Genomic DNA, 24,960 nt, shown 5'->3' with positions numbered 1-24,960 from the left:
GGCACTATTCACAATAGCAAAGACTTGGAATCAACCCAAATGCCCATCTGTGACAGACTGGATTAAGAAAATGTGGCACATATACACCATGGAATATTATGCAGCCATAAAAAAGGATGAGTTTGCATCCTTTGTAGGGACATGGATGCAGCTGGAAACCATCATTCTTAGCAAACTATCACAAGAAGAGAAAACCAAACACCGCATGTTCTCACTTATAGGTGGGAACTGAACAATGAGATCACTTGGACTCGGGAAGGGCAATATCACACACTGGGGCCTATCATGGAGAGGGGGGAGGGGGGAGGGATTGCATTGGGGAGTTATACATGATATAAATGATGAATTGATGGGTGCTGACGAGTTGATGGGCGCAGCACACCAACATGGCACAAGTATACATATGTAACAAACCTGCACATGTACCCTAGAACTTAAAGTATAATAATAAAAAAAAAGAACACTAGCCTCAAAAAATATATGTGTGTATATGTATGTGTGTATACATGTGTGTATATGTATACACACATACATATATATACACACATATATACACATATATATACATATACACACATATATATAAAGAAATGTTCCCATAATTAATATAGTAATGATAAATACTCAAGGTGATGCTTACCCTAAATACCCTGACTTAATCATTAAACATTCTCTGCATCTAACAAATATCACACATACTGGATAAATTTGTCCAAATATTTTATATCAATAAAAAAATTTAAAAAAAAATAATAAAAGTTCACTGACAGGCATAGAAGCAGAAAGTTTGACTTGTATTATATTCAGGGAAAGGAGAGTTAAAATACTGTTCGATACTAAAATGCAAATATCACAGGAAAATAATGTATTTTGGCCTTAAAAGTCATTAGAGAATTATTGGACAAAGGCATACGTTTCCTGAGCAGAGATAGAGCTATCACCATATTATTAAAAGAGAAACTCTGCTTTCTTGATAAAGCAATTAGGAGCCCTTTGCTTCTAATGCAAGATAACAATCTTGTGAACTTAAAGGGCAGTTCAAGCACTCAAAAGATGAATCTTAAAGATAAATCTAAATATGCTGTTCCTAGCAAAAGCTAGGGGGATAGTACTAAGACTCAGGAATGGGCACCTGGTTGGGAACTACTCTGATCCCAGAAAGCAATAATTCTTCATGCAATGCTTCACATTTACTAGGAAGGCCACATTATAAAATCTTTGCAATACTCCTGCCCACTAGTGTAATAGTATCCATAATCCCCATTTTAGAGACTGGGGCAACTTGAGACTTGGGGAGGTTAAGGACTTGTTCAAGACCACACAGACTAATATATACCTTTTAAAAATTTAACTTTACTTAATTTCTGAAGGAGGCTGTTTATAGAGGGTAAATGCACTATGAGAAGTTCTGTGCAGAAATTATAGTCTTCCTCATAAATTACTAACCTGGCTTTTTAATGCAAATCAGTAACCCTGGGCACAGCTGGCAATCTCTAAGAGCCTGTTCATCCCAGAACAACTGATCTTAACCTTGAACAAGCCACGTTGGAGACTAGAGCATGTAAATTTGGGGGACAGCGAGAAGTGGATTTTAAAAGGCAGGGTTAAGAGGGAGAAGAACAAAAAGAGGAGCACAGCTTGAGCATGAACAAGGAATGACAAAAAAAGGCCCAAAAGACTGGGAAGGTACAAAATCAAGAAATCAACAGTTTTCTGCAAACTTCTTTGTGCCTTGTACTCCTCTGGTATTGTTACTTTTATTCGTGATTAAGTATCACCTTACTGCTGATTTGTACACTGAGATTACATGGATACAGGTAATGGCCTATATATATATTTGAAGCAAAGCAAAAAACATTTACAAGACTTGCTTTGTGAGAGACTAAGCCAATCAACAAAGCAGACTGACCATGCCCCTTTTGCTATTGCAGGGAACAAAGACTCCTAGCATTTTGTGGAGATATCCAAAGAATTCAAGTAGTTATGGCAGTTTTGGGCAAGGACCCCACTTACATTTCAACTTAAAATTTCACAAGGCTTTTTAATACAACACACAGTCTGGTGATCGCAAAAGAATTCTTCAAAAATGGAACTTAAATGTTAAAGAAATCCCTTAAAAATAAATTAATATGACAATGTATCAAGCATTGCATTCATTTTAAGCTTAGAGGGGAAGAAAAAAATACACAGAACACACATAGGTTATATAGTGTGTCAAAGTTCCATAAAATAAAACAATTCATTTTGTACACCCTTGACATCGCAGGCACCCTTACACATGTGTGGGACAGGTTTAGATCTTAGATAACAAAATCCCAAAGTAAGGACATTCTACCTAGATTCAGAGATCTGGCTCACAGTATGGCTTCTGAAATGTAAATTATATCATGTTTGATAGTTCATATTATTAACAATTATATGAGACATTTTGAAAGCATGGCTTGGGGGAATTAAAATTATTAAGTGCAAAATTATCATAAAAACTATTGCATTCAGCCATTGGTCCAGTATCTGTTGACATAAACATATTGTATTTACCACTTGGAATACCAAACTATTCAAATACAGTTCCAAGATAAATAAAAAGAAGTAACTAATAAAAGTTGGGTTCTTGGCCAGTCTGGACTGCTAAATTAAGCCATTTTAGAAGGGAAGAAAGTCTGGCTTCTCAAGATGCTGCAATTTCATGATTAAATATTTTTATCTATTTCAGTGTTTTCCAATCGATATTTCAAGCTGAGGAAGCAACTTAAATAGTTAATGAGAAAAATAACATAGCTATCACTTGGAAAAAAATATTTTTCCCTCACAACAGGCTACCAGATCCTAGGGACAAGTAAGAATCTTCAGGATTCACTCCTCATAGTAAAAACCTTCACGGCCATGAAACCATCCTGTCAGCCTTTCCCAAAAGCTCAGATGCACAACTTACACCTTTAGGATTGCAACAAAAAAATAAAAACACTTGGAATTCTCATCTTTCTATTTTAAAACAAAGAAAGACCTTAGGAGATTATCTGGCTCAAAATTTCCCAAAGTGGGTTTCATGAAACATTATTTTTCAAAAATGTTCTTAATAATGGCAGGGTGATCAAATAAGTATGAGAGCATTCTTAGAGAGTCAAAATCACATTAGGTCATGCATAACGCAGAGAAGGCCTACAGAAAGGATCAGACTTTTAAAAAAACTGAAATTTTCATCAAACCTATTTGAGCAAAGAACCCTTTTTGCAGTATTTATTAAAATCCTGTGTAATTAATGTTTTGTAGAAAATGCCTTATCTCATACAAAGAAACTGAAATCCAGACAGGTGAGGTGACTGTCCTAAGGTCATACAATTAGTTGGTGAATAATCTAAAAACAGACCTCACCTCTCAGGACCCCATCAGGTATTCCTTTTGGTATGATGTTATCTTTCTTCTACAATACCTACACTCCTTAAAGGATCACACACTAAAAGAACCACATCTTGGAGACCACCTAGTCCAAAGCCCTCCCATAAAGCTAGGGAAATACAGTCTCAGAAAAGTAAAGCAGTTTGCCCAAAGTGACATATAAAATTCATTCTTGTAGAACTAGAACATAGCTCTTAATTCCAACACTAGTATCTTTCCACAACAGCATGCTAATTCCTGCAAAGCCAACACTTTTGGCCTCTGAGGTAAAGAATTCATGAACAAGAGGGGTTTTAGCTATTAAGGGCCCATTAAATATTTATTAAACCATACTTGTGTCAATAGATACTTTAAATCAATCAAACATGATTGTCTTTACTTACAAATGTCATCCATTGTGACAGGGAATCAATGTTTCAAGCTGTTGAACAGGTCATCAACCCTGTCCTGTTGGATGACACCTGTAAATAAAATAAATCTATTTTTGAGTGAGTAGATTTTAAGCCAGCTAGATTTAAGATGCATGCGGTTTAAAGCAAAGAATAATTTTAAAAATGATTCTTAATTATGTACTGCCACGGAGAGATACTTCCCAGCGCCAGCAGTTTCACTCTCAGTAGCTATTGCTGTCCACCAGCACAAAACAATCCAGGGAATTCAGCACAGAAAGTTGCTAGAATACATAGGGAACCATGACTCCTGGAGGTACCAGGGTCTTCTAGGTATCTACCTCAGCTTACTATCTCTGTGAATATCACTTCCACTTTGATGGGGGGACAACCAAGGCCTGGTGAAGTCAAATGACTTGCCTAATGTTAAACAGCTAAGTGTCTTTAGCTAAATCCCTTGGTGTTGGAAAGCACGTACAGAATGCATTAACAAAGGTTATCATTAGGCTGATCAATTTTGAAGACTCACATGTACACATTTTTAAACATTTCACAAATGCTGACTTAGAATGTTCTAGCAAATCTGCAAAGAATATAATGTCAGTATTAGATATTCAAATATAAGCATTACTGAAAAATGCCATAGATGGAAAATCAACCAATAGTGAGAAAATGGGAACTAGACCATGAAAAGAACAATATTAAATACAACAGGTATTTAGGATTTTAAGCTCTGGCTACTTCCAAACAAGATTTGTGATTCCTAGCAAATATGAATATATAAAAAATCAGTTTTATATATTTCCTACAGTTTATCCTTTTAAATGCTGATTTCTCCGTAGCCACAAAATGCCAATGTAAGATCTGCCAAAAACTAAAATTTGAGCTGGACACAAACTTTCTTATTTCCATTCTGTACCCACTCTAAGGTAATGGGAAATTATTTGAGGATGCTGCCTTGAGGTAAGATGGCTGCTATATAATAACATTACCACCAAACTTACATTGAGTGTCTCCATGTGCCAAGTGCTGATGGAGCATTTTACACTAGCTATCTCACTCACTCCTCACAGCAACTTGACCATTATTACAATTCTACAAATAAGACAATCAAAAGCACAGACAAATCAGGTATTACAACTTGCACACAGATCTATTTGGTGATAGAATCCAAGCTCAAGACCTACTGCATTTCTTTGATTTAGCAATTGAAGATACTTAAAAACATAACTATGAATTAACACAGTTCCAATTACAATACATAAAATGCCCCCAACTAAATGTCACACACTATAAAACATGAGGAAAATCTCTTACTTTTTTTCTTGGGGGTGAGTAGGAGGCTGGGGACAATTTTCAAAAGTAAAATAATCTTAATGCCAAGAGATTAAAACTTTTATGTTAACCTGAAATATATCACAATTAAAATATGACAGCTAAAAAAGTTAAATTGTCTTTTATAATTAAAGAAAAGTAAAAGTAAATCATACTCATTCAATTACTTCTTAACAGATTATAAAGAGATAAATCCTCCTCCTACTCAAGAATGACTGACTTCCAAAATTAAAATCTTGCTAAGAACACAACTATTTATAAAGTAAATTATCTTTAAGGAAAACAGAAAAGTAATTTTGTGAGACAATGCAACCCCCTCAATTACTTATGTAATAGTAGCTATCTTTTCTTGACCAGGAGTTACGCTTCTGACCAATTCCCTGAACTATTTTTTATTAGGGGCCGTTTTCCAACATATTTTCAAATTGTGAAACGGATAAAACAGAAAACAACGAGGAATATAAAAATATACCTGACATATTTTAATAGAACAAGAATTAGTTATATGCAAAGCTCAGCATCACAGAAACTAGACATTAAGAAAAATGCATATACTTTCCAAAGCACTGTGGAGGAATCAATCTCTTCTGGCAATAATGGCTTTCTTAAAAGAACCCCAAACAGAAAAAGATAAAGTGTGGTTTCATAGTAGCTTACCCTTTTCTCTGACACCCCATCCTGGCCTGTAGAATCTCTCTCATCATGTGTCTCTTTCAGGACTGGCATATGTTTTTTGTATGCTGGCTCTCTGTTTAAGGTTGTGTATCCTATATGCTCATATATTGGGTTTATCGTCATCTTGGCAATGTATTCTGCTGCCTTGGTTTCAATATAGAGAGTAATCAAGCCATCAGTCACCAGATCGTGGATGGACTCAAAGCGTTTCTCCCCAACAAAGTGCTTGCCATCGTAGTAGAGCCTGAAGTTTCTGGTTTGACTTCCAAATCTGCCTCAATGAAATGGGAAAGATGTTTTTAAGAAAAGTAAGCAACTGAATTCTTTCTGAAAAACAAAACAAAACAAAACAAAAAAAACGATTGCTTTGTTTTGTGTGTGTCTTCTTTGTTTAAATAAGCTGTGGCTAATCTCTCTGAATCGTCTGGAATATATAAAATTAAACCTTTGAACACAAAGAATGACCTTGTAATAACTAGGGACAACTAGTCAAAAGCACGCCTACCACAGGAGGAAGAATTTTTTTTTTTTTATCTTTTTAAACCACTTTATTGTGCCTGTGGAAAAAATGGGAGAAAATAAACCTCACACCACATTGAAACATAGTCAATATTCAATTGGCCAACTCCATAATAGACATTTCTATACTAACATTTTTTCTTCAAGTTGATCAATAAGAATATTCAATGTACTTTAGACCTCAGCAGTCATGTCTTTTAATAGGAAAGCTCCATTTAGGGCTAACCAGAATATGATGCCAGCAATCAAAGTAGAGCTGACTCCAGAAACCTGAGCCATGCAGGGCAGCATGGCACAGAAACACACTTTTGCTACTTCTGGCCACAAGCCAAGGACTTATTCTTTCCTTTTTAAAAAGTCATTATTCTGTCTGCTGGTTAGGTCTGTGCAAGAAATGTTTGCAATATATATATTGCACATGTATGGTACAAATATGGCACAAAAATCATAAGCTATTGGACTATAGAAATTCTGTTTTCAATTTTATGTTCTGATGATGTGCTCTAACAACTGAAGAATAATGGTTTACTTTTATGATAATTTCAGTATTTTGTTTCCTGCAGCAAGCCTCAGAAATGGATCCAATTTGGCATGATTAACATCAGTGTCCTTGCAGGAAGACACAGGCAAGAAAATGCACTGACTCTAATGAAAGCAGATGTCAAAAGGCAACATGGTAACAAGAGCTGCCAATGTCATGGTCTCCTGAAGGTAACCCTGAGTGAGACTAATTAAAAACTAAACAAGTCACAAAGGATATATTTAATTTCACTGTTAGAAGTACACAGAACAGGGATGAACTAAAACACTAAAATAAACGCTGTTTAAGTAAAGTGTTAAATGGGATTATAACCTTGTTACATAACAAAATTGTTCTGGTATAGGTTATATTCCAAATGGATAGGAGTTAGAAACATCTTAGTGTGAAAATAAAATATGGAAAGGAAATATTTTTAAAAATAATGGCCAGAGGCATGTCTGTTTCTTTGGTTCAAATTAGACTTTAATAACGATTTAATCTAGAATCCAACGTACTATCCATGTTGACCCTTCTAAAGTATAATTTATCCATCCTTTAGTAACAATCAAATTTTGATTTACACTTAAGTGAACTATCCATATAATTAAACTTTCTTGTTCTCCATTTTCCTCTAATGTTAAAGACACATTTCTCCCAAGCAAATTTTCATTATAAAGCCTAAAAAATTAGAAAGGTGAAATTTCTACAGCAAAGTTAAATACAAAAGTTTTCAGTTTAATATACTGCTTTCATCATTTCCTTTTTTTCCCTAATATACATTATCTGCAACATGGAAAGCAACTTCATAGCTTTAACAAGACTCTTACAATAATAAACACACATAATACTGAGTCCCTTTATATTTCAGTTGTATCTGAGACATTTCAGTGAGGGCTCAGACCATTTTACTCCTGCTGGGACTTACGATTTTACAGTGGGCATTTCCACAGTGGATATAGCATTTAAAAACAATTCAACCAACGGTGTCAGTCATTTAAGTACTCAATTGCCTTCTGAAATCTGAGAAGTATAGGGGGCACAGGGCATGCAGGGAAGATGGCTGCACTGGGAATGGTTTGACTGAAGAGCGGAAGTCTATCTAGAGTTAACTTCCTAGTTCTTTCCAATGGATGATGTCTAATTCATCCAAGAAGAGGCCTGGCAACCTGAAAGGAGCTGTGCAAAAAACCCAATTTGTCCTTTCCTCTTTCACAACTCAGTGACTTCAGAAGATCCTGCCCACAATTTCCAATTCCCGCTCCGCCTGTACTTCAGCTCCAGGCTTCCAATTCAATAAAACTTTCAGTCTAAAGGGAGATGATCAGATAACCAAAAAAAATTATAACATGGTTTGATTAAAACTTGGCTTCAAAGGGCAAAAAAAAAAAGAATTTCCATTTAGGAATTATGATTGATCTTTTTAAAGAAAAATTGCATTATATTTTACTAAGAGAACTGCCACGCTTTCGTCACCTACTCTGAGCTACTCTCTTTAACTTGGGATGTTACCTAGGAACAGCACCACAGCAGACTAACAGAGACTTCTCCACTTTCTTTATCTGAAAGGCATATTGTGCTTTGTGGGATTAGAAGAAGAGAAAGAGGACAGAAAATCTTTGAGAAAGGTGGGAATGGATGTGCCTATTCTACATAGGAAGAGCCATAAAGGGGGAGATTCCAAATCTAAGGTCAAAGAAAGACTCTTTCCTTGAAGTTCACTGCTTGCAGATTGTCATTTATTCAACAAACAGTTAACAAAACACCCAGGTACTTTACTGTCAAGTACTAGGTGGTTCACAATAAAGTTCCTAGTCCCTTGGTAACCCCAATGGTAAAAAGATAAACATAAAACAGGGTCAATACAAAGACACAAGATGCTAAATTTAAAAAGGTCCATCTTCAGATTGATTTATTTTAATAACTATATACATATAGAATCTTGCTCTTATGTAGAAAGAGTCTGTAAAGTGATTCACAAAACCAAGTGAATCTAGTATCTCCCTCACACCATAAAACCAAGAAACTCACTGCCTAGTACAACAGAGCACAACAGTTAAGCTTACATAAGATCTCAGAGCTACTGCTTATGTCCAAGTACAAAAGCACCCTTGCAGTCTTCTCCTGTAGTCTTGAAACACGGTTTGGCCAGGGGCAGGCAAATGTGGGTCCTATATGTTTAAGAGAAAACCTTAGGCTTTGGCATCAGACAGTTGTAAGTTTAAATCCTGAATCTGCCACTTCCTAGCTGGGTGACTTTGGGAAAATCATTCGTCAGATTCTGCATCTAAAAAATAGGAATAACATCACCCTACCCCAGATGGCTGGGAGGATTACATGAGGATATTTAAGTCAAAGCTAAATATATATAGTAGGCTCGAATGGTAGTTTCCTTTCTCCTTCTCTGTTAGCTTAGGCCCCTGCAGAGAATGACAGAATGAGTTACCAACACTAAAGTAAAACAGCAAAAATATTCAATAGATATGCATGGAAGATGGCTAAATAAATAACTGGCAACACTGGCTGTACAGAAACATCTCTGCACTGATTTACTTTACAGTTAACAAAAGGCAAGGAGGGGCTCTTTGTGAAATTTTCTTCTGGATGTCTCTGAATAAGTTTGTATTCGTCACTTGGTTAAATAGAGTGGGAAGACAACAGTGTGCAAAGCGGGGAGGAGAAGCAAGCAAAGAAGGTCTTTCCACTGTGTCCCGGGAAGGAGGCCTCTGAATTCAAAGGCGAAAGCTGAGAGATTTACATATATTGAAAGCAGGACGTATTAAGTGGACCTAGTGACAACTACTGAACCCTTGACTGCAGAGCACTTAAAAACTATTGAGGGCTACTCATATTGCCTATGAGTCCTTAAGAATCGGTTATTAGTTTTACTTACTTTAAACCACCAGAGACAGGCATAGTACTTGGCATATATCATGCCTCCTAAGTAAGTGAAATAGAATTAGTAAAGACTTCATAAATGGTTTCCCCTAAGTTAGCTAGCTATATGTAATAATAAAAGAATTTTAAAATATACAGAAATTACATATAACTGCCAAAATCATTTCTCTTTGACTTTTATAGGATAATTTTCTTTTCATCTTTTCCTTTTATTATCTGACTCTGCCCTTGTTTAATAGCTGTTTATTCCTTGGTGAACATACTTGAAGCTGTATAGGCCCAATTCTCACCTAGGTAGAGTTCAACAAGATGAAAATTCATTTTCTCCAGAGTGGTACTATGGTAAACAAATAGAAAGGCTTTTAACTGCTACTGTTGTACATAATACCGCTTTCTAGAAAGAACATCTTCCTCCAGTGATTCCAGGTTTTGGGTTTCCTATTTTAAAAAGCTGTTTAATGCTGTGCCCAGATGCATTCAGATGCCTTTCAAGATATATAATTCTAACATCTTTTCCAAAATAAACAAAATCCTTAATATACCATATTTTCTATTTTTCAGCAAATAAATCATATCGGCAACAAATTCAGTCTAGAAGAAAAAAAAGATGAAAAAATGTATAAAGAATAGCTTTCAGAATTTTACTTTACTTTGTACAAAACCAAGAATTAATTCTAATTTGAGGCCAAAGTGATTTGAAAGAATCTCTTCGAAGGAAAGCTCCAAGCTAATAGATGTTTTGTGTTAACAAACAGAAAACAAAACATATACAACACACTGGTCTAAGCTAACAATAAAATGTTAGAAGTATTTCCCACAACCAGCATACAAAAACAGTTTTATTTATCATAAATATAATTTGTGTGTTGTTTGCCAGAGTCAAAAAAGCTAACCTAATGGTGAAATATAAATATCTCATACATTCATTCAATCATAAGACACTCTTGGAAGAAAAGTTGAAACAGAAATAAGAATATGATGATGCATTCAATTAAATACTAAAAAATTTAGATGAATTCTATGAATTAAGGAAGGCTATGGAAGACAAAGCCTTAAATGATCTCCCATCCAAAACTTTGTTAGGCTATGACTTTTGTCTATCTTGCTATATAATTTTGGATTATGGGGAAAAGTATTAAATTATGTCAACTCATAATGATATTTCCTTGGCCAAATAAATCATTTTCAGTGAAGAAGAAATCCAATTTGCCTAATTAAACTTCCAAAGAAGCTATCTTCTGAACAGTGGAACTGACACAGCTCTGGAAGGATTAACTTGAAGCCTGTTAAAGAAGCAGTTAGATATTCCTCCTGCCCTCCCCAATCCTGTCCCCATTGTTATCCCTTCCCCACCATGGCAGAAGACTTAAGTTCCGTTTTTTAGGCAGGATAAAACATGGAGATAGGGAACTAAGGAAATACAAGCAGAGGTATCATCTTGAAAACTAAGTGAAAGTTTTAAATACCTAAAATTTAAATAATGAGGAAACTGATACCTCCATTTCTCTTCAACATGAGGTTATCAGAAGGCTTGTACCTTCCCTGATAGGAGACTGAAAGATTCTACTCTTGGAAATCTGATCAACTCAACTAAAAAGACTTAAGAGTAGAGACCATCATCCTATAATTGTCAGGCTTTCCCCAAGCTCTCATAACTACCAGCCAGCTTTTTAGTGTCCCATATGCTTGAGTATGAGCAGACAGCCAAGGATCACCTGACATCCGAGGAAAACTCCTCTGATGAAAGACAAAGATTATGATAAACAAACAGAATCAAGGCAAGTTAGAGGAAACAAAATCATGCATGGGAATGAAAATACGCTCAAAAACCCAAAATAAGCTGTTTCCTGTTCCTATTCTTGAACAGAATTTAACCAAAAGAATTAGAATGCTGTAAAAAAGGAATATAGAATACATAGAAAAATAAGTAGAAAAAGGAATATAGCATAAATGAAAGTTTTTTTTTAAAAAAGATAAAGTTGAGAAAATTTTAAAGAACAAAAAGACAAAAAGATAAAAAAAAGGAGAGAAAATAATTAAGATAATCAATCCAGAAAGTCTAACATTTATAGAAAGAGAGAAGAGACAAAATGGAAGGGGAAGGAATCAAAGCGATAACTCAAAAATTTTTATTATAATGGAAGAACACACATTTACACAATGGATGAAAGCACACCCACACCAAGAACTGGTCCTCACAAAATAGTCCAGTAATTGCAAATAAATCCTCAGACTGGCAAAATTTAACAAGCTTAACAATACTAAGTACCAGCAAGGATACAGAGTAGCTAATATTATCAGTACCTGCTATATTGTTTAACAAAGGAGTTTTATATTATTTACTAAAGTTGAATATATACATACCCTACAACATATTAATCCTACTCCTAGGTAATATCCTAGACAATATGTGTGATTATATGTACCAGCATATATATATATATATATATACACATCTGGCAGCAACATCCATAAATAGCTAAACCTGGAAACCACATTAAGTATCCAGTAAAATAGAAAAAGTTATGGGACATATACTGTGATAATTAATATTATGCGTTTGAGGGATCCTATCACATGCTTTTTCCTTCTCGAAAATTGTTAATGGTTCGCTATTGCCTGTGAGTCCTTAAGAATCGGTTATTAGTTTTACTTACTTTAAAGCACCAGAGACAGGCATAGTACTTGGCATATATCATGCCTCCTAAGTGGAATAAAATTAGTAAAGACTTCATAAATGGTTTCCCCTAAGTTAGCTAACTATATGTAATAATAAAAAGAATTCTTAAAAATATACAGAAATTACATATAACTGCCAAAATATAATCAGATTACTGTAGTTTTGTTGGACATAATTTAAAAAGTGATAATTACCATGATAGAGTGTTTGCCATTTACGCAGCCATAATGGTCTTAGTGTGATGACCGATACAATATGAAGCTGCTTTTTCTATTGACAATTGGGAGTAAATAAATGATAAACAACTTGTCTTTTTTTTTTCTGAGACAGAGTCTCCCTCTGTTACCCAGGTTGGAGTACAGTGGCATAATCTTGGCTCACTGCAACCTCTACTTCCCTGGTTCAAGTAATCCCGAGTAGTTGGGATTACAGATGTGCACCACCAAGCCCAGCTAACATTTAGCAGAGTTGGGGTTTTGCCATGTCAGCCAGGCTGGTCCTGAACTCCTGGCTACATGTGACCTGCCTGCCTCAGCCTCCGAAAGTGCTGGGATTACATTAGTGAGCCTGGCCTACAAACAACTTTTTTAATGTAGTGAGCCAACTATAGTAACTTCTGCTACCTACTATGTTTCATTTTACTGCTAAACCATAGGACCAATACTAAATATTGTGTCCTGCTACTACATAAATTTATATTTGTACTTACAGAAAGGCATTTTACACATATTCCAATCATTTAAAAACTAGAGTAGGCCTAGAAATAATCAATATGTTCGAATAATTAATAATAGACTTGGCTTATTCAAGAGTTGGTATTTGGTCCCACTAAAAGCTATCTGAAATCTTATTATAATTGAGGCTACTACTATGTCAGGATAAAAAGTCACACCATGACAGAAGTCTACAAAAGCACAGCGTAATACATAAGTGTGAGCGTGTGTACAAACACAAACCCACAAATTCATATGCAGGTTTTTCAGATCCCTATTTAACTCTGTTAAACAATACAATGCTTTCATTTAATCATTTCTATATAAATTACACCATCCTAAGTATCATATGTGGAATACAATTTAACATTTTTCTTGATGACTCAAGTTTATTAACATACTACTGTTTGAATACAGAAACATCCCAGAGACTATTGTAGTGTATTGAGTTGCCTTTCTCTAACCTAAATTGATCCCAATTATTGAACTTCTAGTTCTTAGATCTAGTTTTATATTTTTAAATCCTCCTTGCACGTTATTAACTGTGTTCTCCAATTTGCTTTTTATCCACTGTAAGCTTGGAAACAAGACAAAAGGATTTATTAATTTTTATATAAAACTGTCTTCAATAGACTCTGATTGGGATTATTGAGCACTCTTTTGGAATAAAGGCATGGGTTTTGTGATGGGTATTTAGGCATTTCCCATTTATTTCCAGCTTCAGGACCATATTTTGGAGGTCTGATGCTGCCAACAGTCTGATTTCCATATGGGCAGGATGCTACTATAAATGAGCAGACACAGACCTAAATTTGGTCAAGTACATGCCTTTAGGTTTAGGACTTAGTATTCATTAACAAATCAGCAGAGTATCACATTTTTCTCAGAAAAAAGGTCTTACTAAAAAAAAATCCATTTATTAATGTATAATTTACATAGAATAAACTGCTTCCACTGAAAGTGCACAATTCAATGTGTTTTGGTATATATTATTATCATGGTCAAGATGTAGAACGTTTCCAATACCTCCAATGGCTTCCTCATGCCCTTCTGCAGTTTGGCCTTGTCCTATTTAACCACTTAATCTGTTTTCTGTTACTTTAATTTTCTATTTTATATAAATGGAATTATATAACATGTATTCTTTTGTGCTTGGATAGCTAAGTTTTTAAGATAAAAAATTACATAAAGCTGATGGCTATTCTTATCAGGCTTTAAATACAACTAGACTAGGATTTCTGGCTATGGAAAAGCAATAAACCATATTTGTATTTGCTACTTAGTTTCTGGGGTTAATTAGCTTTTTCTCTCTAATGAAGATATTAGGCATCAGATATAATCAACCTATTAGATGAAAAAAAGAATTATCAACATAACAATAGTTACCACTTGTTGATTTTTAATGGCTAAGAAGCAAAAGGCTTAAAATGTAACACAGAATGTATCTCTGTGTCTTTATTTTAATAATACTATCTAATACTTTTTTAGTGTTATATCCTAGGCACCACGTATGTATTATCTCAAATAATCCCTCCAGTATCTCTAGGAGGTATTATTATTATTATTATTACATCCTCATTTAATAGATAAGGAAACTGAAACTTAGGGAGATAAAGTAACTTGCCCAAAGTCATATAGAAAATGTAAAAAAGAATTTGAATCCAGGACTGTCTGACTGCAAAGGCATGTTCTGAATAATCAACCACCTATATTTATTCAAAATCACAGGGCCAAAAAGATTATCAAAAGCCCCATAATTAGGCTATGTACTTTTTAGAGCAACATAACAAAGAAATCATAAATATCTGTCTACTTAAGAGGTCCTAAGACAAGAGTGGTAAACGGAATGAAAAATGGATTTCTGCAGTTTCTTATTTATGCCAAGAACTGTATCATAGAAAAGCGTTCTAAGTCTGACAATTTATTATTCAATGCAATTCTACTAAATAAGCCCAGTATATGCCAACCACTGCACAAGGTTTAAGGAAACCAAGATGTACAAGATTTCATTTCTGCCCTGGAGGACCTTAGTTCATTTTTAAAGACAGATAGACTTATAAATATTTACTATAGGTAGTGCCTGCACTTAGGTATATTTATAGAACATGTGAAGATATTTTCAGAAAATAAATTAATAACTATATGATCAAAAGCACCAGGAAAAACCATATTCCATAGAGACTCAAATATAACCTTGCACGTTAGGTACCATCTCCAAAAATCAAAACACCTGAGTCATGAAGAGATTTTTTTTTTTTTTTCAGTGAACCTAAAAGCCTGGCAGCAGTTATTGGAACCCTTGGTGAAATTTTGAAAGTCCTAGCAGGAAAGGTCAATCTGCAGCTTGGAGAATAACCATAATTGAGAGCAGAAGCTGAGCCAAAAGCTACACAATTGTCTGAAATAAGAGCAGATGGGGAGCAAGAGGAGGGAGAAACACTCACTCGGAAGGATGACAAGAACCATAAGGCGGCGACTGTAGCCTGGGGATAACACGAAGCATTCATAGATCTGTTCTATACTCAAGGAAGAAAGGGCAATATGGGGTGTTGAGGGGAGACAAATCAAAACAAACATTCAGTGCATTTAATAAGATAAGGGTAATATATCAATAAATCAAAATACCTTTATGAGAACTTCAGAAACCAATTAAGAAGTTGCAGTACTCCAGGTAAGTGCAAAGCCCAGAAGAGGTGCATTGAAAGGTAAGAAGAGCGATTTCACTTTATCCACAATAACCTCTTCCCCAAGCTGGCATAGTTAAGCTCTTTTTGCAGCTTCTGGGTGATGGGGGAGAGCAGCAGGGAGAAGAACATGCATGCAATGTTGGCTTTTCAGAGGGTTTCTTGAAGGATTGTTTTTCCTCTTGCCTCACAAACTCAAAGCAATAATGGAACTGGTAATGTAAGGATGGCTTGCAGTAGCAAGAGGTCTTATGGTGCCACAGAGAAGCCAGTGCAGCCTGGTGTGAATCCACCAAAGGTGGGAGGGAGAAGACTGGAGTGTGAATATGGTGTTCCAACTTTTCAGGGAGCCATTCAAGGGACTAACGTCTCACTTGATTCAGGGGAGAGTGGGACAGCTTGCTGCTGCAGACCAAGAACCTGCAAAACTACCCACAAATACAGAGTGAGCAAGAGATTAAAAGCTCCTGAAAAAGAAACCAGCAAATCTCTCTAACTGGGAAATTACACACACAAGGCCACAGAAAACACATCTCCCCTAAAAGGTTTTAGAGGCCCCTAGAATCTCTACATAGGTTAACTGATAAAGGTTTTCTCCTGTATGAGACCAGTCCATAAAGGCTGAAAAAGGTGGTTATTTTTTTCAAACACACTCAGCTAAAAACAAGAATGAACTTATAAAGCATATGAAGAAACAAGGAAATAGCACAATCAATGGAACAAAATAAATATCCTGAAACTAAACCCAAAGAAATGGATATCTATGAAATATCTGAAAAAGAATTCAAAATAAATGTCTAAAAGAAACTCAATGATCTACAAGACAACACAGATAAGCAACTAAACAATGTCAAGGAAAAAAATGCATGACAAAATAAAATCAACAAAGACACAGAAACTATAAAAAAGAAACCAATAAATTCTATAGCTGAAGAATACAATAAATGGATTAAAAAGGGGTTCAACAGCAGACTTTATACAGCAGAAGAATCAGCAAACTTAAAGACAGGTCATTTGAAATTACTGGCCCCAAAGAATAAAGAGAAAAATGAACTTAAAAAAGTGGAGAAATCCTAAAGGACTTATCGGATACCATGAAGTGTATCAATATACGCATTATGGGAATTCCAGAAAGAGAAAAAGCAGTAGAGCTAATTTGAAGAAATAATATCCCAAGTTTGAGGAAAGGAAATCCAAATTCAAGAAGCTTGAAGAATTCTAACCACAATAAATTTGTGTGTGTGTGTGTGTGTGTATGTATATACATGAAATATACAAAAGAAAACGAGAAAGGAATCAAAGCACATCAATAAAAAAAAATGAAACAAAAATGAAAGCAACCAGAGAACAGTGACAATAGCTATAAGATAAGCAGAAAACAATTAACAAAATGGCAATAGTAAGTCCTCCACTATCCGTAATTAGTTTAAATGTAAATGGATTAAACTTTCCAATTGAAAGATAGAGAGTGGCTGAATAAATATACAAGCAAGATTCAACTATACACTGTCTACAAAAGACTCACCTTAGATGTAAAAACACACAGGCCAAGAGTGAAACAGTGGATATCTTTATATTCCATGCAAATGGAAACCAAAGGAAGGCAGGTGATCATACTTGTATTAGGGAAAACAGAGTTTTACTAAGTAAAAAACTGTTACAAGAGGCAAAGAAGAACATTATATGATAATAAAAGGGTCAATTCACCAAAAAGATATAGCACGTATAAATATAAGGATACAGGCACCTAGCCAGGTGCAGTAGTGTGTACCTGCCCTAGTCCCAGCTACTCAAGAGGCCAAGGCAGAAGCATCATTTAAGCCCAGAAGTTTGAGACCAGCATGGGCAATAGAGCAAGACCATCTCAAACAAGAAGAAGAAGAGGAAGGGGAAAAAAATATATGTATATTCACCTATTAGAGCACCCAAATATACAAAGCTAACACTCAGAGAATTGAAAGGAGAAATTCATAGTAACATAATAGTAGGAAATTTCCATACCCTACTTTAATAATGAATAGAAAAACCAGATAGACAACCAACAAGGAATAGGAAGACTTAAACAGCATTATACCCCAACTGAACCTAATAGGCATACACAGAATACTCCACCAAACAGCAGAAGAATGCACATTCTTCTCACATATACATGGAATATTCTCCAGTAGGCCTCAAAACAAGTCTTAAAAAATTTAAGAAGGCCGAAATCATACCAAGTATCTTTTCTGATCACAATGAAATGAAACTAGATATCAACAGCAGTAGAAAAACTAAAAAATTCACAAATATGTGGAAATTAAATAATATACTCCTGGAAAAACTGTGGGTCAAAGATGAAATCACAAGGAAAACGAGAAAATATCTTGAGACAAATGAAAATAAAAGCACAACATACTTTTGGGATGCAGGAAGAGCAGAACTACGAGGCAGTTTATAGTGGTAAATACTCACATTAAAAAAGAAAGATCCCAATCAAACAATTTTATACCTCAAGGAACTAGGGGGAAAAAAAGGACCAATAAAACCCAAAGTTAGCAAAAGGAAGGTAACAGCAGTGATTAGAGCTGAAATAAACAAAATAGACCCTAGAAAAACAACAGAGGAAAAAAATCAACTATGAGTTAGTTTTTTAAAAAGATCAACAAAATTGACAAGCCATTAAGAAAACTATAGCAAAGACTCATATAAATCAGAAGTGAAACAAGAAACATTACAACAGATGCCACAAAAATAAAAAGTAAAAGAAATGACTATGAATAATTATATGTCAACAAACTGGATAACCTAAAAATGAATTAATTCACATAAATATAAAACCTACCAAGACTGAATTATAAAGAAACAGAAAATCTGAACAGACCTATACCTAGCAAGGACATCAAATCAGTAATCAACAGCCTCCGAATAAAGAAAAGGCCAGGACCAGATGGCTTCAGTGAAAAACTCTACCAAACATTTAAAAAAGAATAATTGTCATTCCTTCTCAAAACTCTTCTAAAAATTTGAAGAGGAGGTGTTATTATTTGAATGTCTGTGTCCCCTGCAAAATTAACGTTGAAACTTAATCTCCAATGCGGCAGCATTAAGAGGTGGGGCCTTTATGAAACAATCGGTTCACGAGGGCTCTTACTTTGTAAATGGAATTAAAGCCTTTAGAAAAGAGGCTTCACAAAGGGTTTGGCCCTTTTCCCTTCTGTTCCTTTCACAATGTGAGAACACACTGTTCAAATTGCCATCTTGGAAGCAGAGTCTGGGCCTTCACCAGACACCAAATGTGCTAACACCGTGGTCTTGGATTTACCAGATGCCAGTACTATGAGAAATAAATATCAATTGTCTATATATTACCCAGTCTGCTGTATTTTGTTACAGTGGCACGAACAGACTAAGACAAGAAGGAATATTTCCAAACTCATTTTATGATGCTAGCATTACTGTGATACCAAAGCCAGACAAAGATTACAACAAGAAAACTATGGACCAATATCCTTGGTGAATATTGAAACAAAAATCCTCAACAACCTAGTGAACTGAATTAAACAGCACATTAAAATAATTACATACATAAAATGAAATTTACCCCGGGATGCAAAATGAGTCACCATACAGAATCAATAAATGTAATATACCACATTGACAAAATGAAGGGCAACAATCACATGACCACCTCAATTGATGCAGAAAAAGTATCTAGCTAAATTCAGCACCCTTGCATGATTTAAAAACAAAAAAACAAAAAACAAAACACCACTCAACAAACTGGGAATAGAAGGAAATTACCTCAGCATAAGAAGGGTCATAGATGAAAAGCCCTCACCTTATATCAAATTTAATGCTGAAAAACTGAAAGCTCTTCCTCTAAGATCAGGAACAAGGCAAGAATGGCCACTCTCACCACTTCTATTCAACCTAGTACTGGAAGTTCTTGGCAGAGCAATTAGGCAAGAAAAACAAATTAAAAGCATCCAAATTGCAAAGGAACAAGTAAAATTACCTCTGTTCACAGATGGCATCATCTTATATGTAGAAAACCTTAAAGACTCAACAAGAAAACTATTAGAACCAAAAAAATGAATTCAGTAAAATTGCAGGATATAAAATCAAAACTGAAAATCAGCTATATTTCTATGCAGTAACAATGAACAATCCGAAAGGTTAACTAAGAAAACAATTCCATTTACAAGGGTATCAAAAAGAATAAAATACTTAGAAATAAACTTAAGAGGCAAAAGACTTCTATACTGAAAACTATAAAACATCACTGAAAGAAATTGAAGATGACTCAAATTAATGCAAAGACATTCATGTTTACGGGTTAGAAGACTTAATATTGTTAAAATGTCCATACTATTCAAAACAATCTATAAACTAAAGCAATCCCTACTAAAGCCTCCATAGGATTTTTAAAGACACAGAAAAAAGATCCTGAAATTCATATGAAATCTCAAAAGACCACAAACGACCAAAACAATCTTGAAAAAGACAAACAAGGCTGGAGGCCTCAAATGTCCTCATTTCAAAGTATATAACAAAGCTACAAAGCTACAGTAATCAAAACTGTGTGGTTTTGGACACAGACCAGTGAAAGAGAACAGATACAAACTCTCATGTGTATGGTCAAATGATCTTTAACAAGAGTACCAAGACTACACAACAGGAAAAGGATAGTCTCTTCAACAAATAGTGTTGGGAAATCTAGATGTCTATATGCAAAGGAATCATTTGTATACACCATGTACAAACATCAACTCAAAATGGATTAAAGACCTAAATAGAAGACCTGAAACAATAGAACTCCTAGAACAAAACACAGGGGAAAAACTTCATGACATTGGAATGGGCAGTAATTTCTTGGCTATGACACCAAAAGCACAAGTAACAAAAGCAAAAACAGACAAATGGCACTATAGCACAAAAAACTTCTGCACAATGAAGGAAACAATCAACAGAGTGAAAAGGTAACCTAGGGAATGGGAGGAAATAGTTGTAAACTGTATTATCAGATATGGGGCTAATATCCAGAATATATAAAACATATAAAGAACTCCTATAACTCAATAATCAAAAAGCAGTAATAACCCAGTTAAAAACTGGCCAAAGGAATAGACATTTCTCCAAAGAAGACATACAAATGACCAAAAAGCATATGAAAAGATGTTCAACATCACCAATCATCAGGGAAATGCAAATCAAAACCATAATGAGATATCACTTCATGGCCATTAAAATGGCCACTACCAAAAATAAAAAACCAGAAAATAACAAATACTGGTGAGGATGTGGAGAAAATGGAATGCTTGTGTACAGTTGGTGAGACTGTAAAATGGTGGAAAACACTATGAAAAACAGTATGGGGGTTCCTTAAAAAATTAAAAATGACCCAGCAATCTGACTACCACATATCTATTCAAAAGGATGGAAAACAGGATCTTGAAGGTACTTGCACACCCATATTTGCAGCAGCATTGTTCACGGTAGTCAAGATGTGAAAGCAACCAAGACGTCCATTGATGGATGAGTGGATAAAGAAAATGTGGTACAGTAGTCCACCTTATCCATGGTTTCGTTTTCTGTGGTTTCAGTTACCTATGGTCAACCACGGTCTGAAAATATTAAATGGAAAATTTCAGAAATAAATAATTCACATGTCTTACATTGTGCACCATTCGGAATAGCATGATGAAATCTTGCCTCTTCACTCTCTATCTCTCCCAGGACATGAACTGTCCCTTTATCCAGCATATTCATGTTGTATAAGCTACCTACCTGTTAGTCACTTAGTAGCTCATTATCATCTGGAAAAAACATAGTACACACACACACACAGGATTTAGTACTATCCACAGTTTCAGGCATCCACTGGGGTCTTGAATGTATACACCGCAAATAGGAGAGGACTACTGTGTGTGTACACACACACACACAAAATGGAGTATTATTCAGCTTTTAAAATGAAGGAAATCCTTTCATATGCTACAACACGGCTGAACCGTGAGGACATCATGTTAAGCGAAATAAGCCAATCATAAAAAGAATCCACTTATACGGATATCTAGAGTAGTCAAAATCATGCAAACAGAAAGTAGAATGGTGGCTGCTATGGGGTAGGAGGAAGGTAGAAATGGGGAGTTGTTCAATGGGTATAGAGTTTCAGTCACATAAGAGGAAAAAGTTCTGGAGATCTGTTGTACAACAATGTGCATAGAGTTAACAATACTGTAATTGCACTTAAAAATTATTAAGTTAAAAAAGATAAATAAGCAAGTTCAGAAAAACAGGGGTATAGATTAGGAGAACCAAAAGGACAATCCATTGAGACAAATTAATAGCTGCCCTTCCCTCTGTGAATCCAAACACATCTCTTCATGCAAGACAACAGAAGTCATTATCCTTAATCCAAAAACTGAATGGACCATCTGAAAAATTATGTTATTCACAGCAAAGTAGGTCTCTGAAATCTCAATCCCTTCAGATTCTACTATAAGTATTAATTATATATATGCAAAGTTTCCATTTTCTCCTCAGCTCAACTCACAAAAGACTGTTCACAGAGGAGAGTTGAAGGCTCATCAACAGTTTCAGTGAGCAGAGAGAAGTCAATGTGCTTAAAATCAAGACGTTGAAACATTTCTGATAAAAGAGGGAAGTGACTTCGGACCAATTAATTAAGAACACCCAAAACACCTACACTGACTCTAAATCCACATCTGTGTATGCTTATATAACATTTATAAAGTTCTTAATAATTTTGGGCTTCAGTTTGTTTTTTAATTATAGAAGCTGGAAAATGAGAAGTCACAAAGACCAAATCTAAAATTAAAAAAAACTCCTTTATATATGAAATCTACATACCTTCATTATAAGCCCCAGTACAGCGTAAAGAGCCTGGTGTGTATTCCTGAGATAGAACTGGATACTGCTACATAACTCATTAACTTCTCTATGTATTAGATACGCTAAAAATTAAGCTTATAAAAGAGAAAACACAAACCTCGTAACTTCACATATTTATCTGCATTCTCCTCCCTCTAAAAATCAAGTTCCTATTTTATTTCATACTGTTTTCAAGGCATGTTACCAGCCTGTCACCTCTTCCTAAGCTTTGCTAATTTCTTAAAAACTAAACACTTTTAAATCACAGTTTTCTAAAAAGCATATGGTGACATCTGGCTGGGCTAGAGAGGACAGTTTAATTAGGTAGGTAACTATATGAACTTAATATATATCTTTCAATAAAAGTATTTTAGTAACCAATACATGTATTTGTGCTGAAAATTATGATGTCAGTCCAATTCACAGTTTGTTACATCATGCTTTTACACAATTTTGAGAAAGACATGCAGACAGCACTACACAGAAGCCCACATTTTGTGTATATCATATTCATCCTCTTAACCTGCAAAGTAAATGAGTAAATTCAGATAATGACTACATTAAACATTTAACCTTCAATGGTGATGGGTATTGGTGCTTCTAGTTTTTCTGTTTCCAACACCACTGTACTCAATTCTGTTTATCAACAAATCTTCAAAATTTGTATTTGTTGGTTAATGAATATCACCAACCATATATATATATAAAATATACATCTATTATCTAATGATATAAATTACCTTTTTACCTATGCTATAAATATCATATCAACATTCAAATTATATATGTAAATTTAGTGAAATGGCTTATAATTAAATGTGAAAGAGTACAGAGAGGAGGGAAGCAAAGGAAGAAAGGAATTTCTCCTCCCACCTTCTATTGATACATTCTGGCAAATTCTAAAATTGGTGTATTCTGAAATCTGTGTGTTCTGGCAAAATTTGGGTATAAAATGCTGGATAACCATTTGCAACCTTGTTCTCTTTCTTATCCAGTTTCTGAAATTTACTGATTTTAAAGACTGAAAAGATGATTATTCCTGAATAAAGTAATATCTTATTGTGTACACTTAAGGTACTGAATTTTTATTGTTACTGAATTTTTACTGTTTGGCACATTACAATGTAAGAGAAATGCATTTACTCTTTTGTATTTTGGCAGAGCGGAAGCCTGTCCTTGAACGGCTGTCAGCATAAACGACAGAAGATCAACATTTGCCTTAAGATCACAACAGAATTATCAACAGAGAAAATAAACCTCTGTGTGCTTGTGTGTGTTATACATATATACACACATTCATAAACATATATATTTTCAGATACGTCTTAGACGTGTTAGTTCTACTGGCAGGATAGTTTAAAAAAATCAAAATACCCCAAAGTTTAGCTCCATGTAATAAAGTATTCCCCCCAGCTTCTAAGGTAGTTCAAAAAAGCAATGTAGAGTTTCATCAGCCCGTCTAGCGGCTAGTTAAGCTACCTATATATGTAAGTACTTTTATTTGGAAAACAAGCAAACTCGTAACTTGATAGAAAACACAAAAATAAATACAATGAAAATGAAAGCTGGCTAAGCAAGACAGTTCAGACAACACAGAAATAATAAGTTCCGTAGAACTGATTCACAATCTATTCTCTTTTAGGACTATTAATAAAAAGGCCTGTGGTGAAAAAAACACGCAGGGAGAAGGTAAGAACGCACTTAAAGTATTTCTGCAACTGAATGACTTGTTCCTAAATCTGACAGAAATCCATCTTTTATTTCTGCTCTAGCCTCCCATATCCATTTCTCTCTTTTTTCTTAGTGATAGAATCCTGGTTTTCAGGTGTGAACACGGCTCCCTAGACTAATGACTACATTTCTCAGCTTCTTTTACCTTGCTGGTAGGCGTGACAAATGAGAATAAATCAAAATGGTATCTTCACTCCTCTCCGTCTCATTAGCTGGAATGTGCATAGGAAGTCTGGTGCCTTGCAGCTACCACAAGATAAATTTGGGTGCCACACACAGGAAAAGCAACAAAATGGAACTAGTCTGGGCCTCTCACCTTGTGGAGAGCCACACCAGCCTTTAAGTCACTCCCAATTCTTTGAACATGGGAGAAAAATAAACAATTATTTTGGGAAAGAAATTGTCACTTCTGGCCGTGCGTGGTGGCTCACGCCTGTAATCCCAGCACTTGGGAAGCCGAGGTGGGCAGATCATGAGGTCAGGAGATTGAGACCATCCTGGCCAACACGGTGAAACCCTGTTTCTACTAAAAAAAAAAAAAAAAATAAAA

The 24,960-nt window shown here is 35.0% G+C and overlaps 1 protein-coding gene across 4 annotated transcripts in view; it reads right to left on the bottom strand.

Moving 5' to 3' along the window:
- Positions 1–24,960, bottom strand: part of CHN1 (chimerin 1) — a 214,678-nt gene that overhangs the window by 81,102 nt on the left and 108,616 nt on the right. For 3 of the 4 annotated variants that reach the window (XM_017856959.1, XM_017856961.1, XM_017856960.1), the window contains one exon: positions 5,778–6,066. In XM_017856959.1, the coding sequence (XP_017712448.1) occupies positions 5,778–6,066 (289 nt within the window). Of the gene's footprint in view, positions 1–3,779; positions 3,858–5,777; positions 6,067–24,960 lie in introns of those variants that run through there. The other variant, XM_017856962.1, reaches the window with a different exon arrangement.

Source organism: Rhinopithecus bieti, unplaced genomic scaffold (genome assembly GCF_001698545.2).
Source record: "Rhinopithecus bieti isolate Rb0 unplaced genomic scaffold, ASM169854v2 scaffold_43749, whole genome shotgun sequence".
NCBI classification, from domain to species: Eukaryota; Metazoa; Chordata; class Mammalia; order Primates; family Cercopithecidae; genus Rhinopithecus; species Rhinopithecus bieti.
Note: the sequence above shows the minus strand (reverse complement) of the source record. Positions and strands in the feature narration are given on the sequence as shown.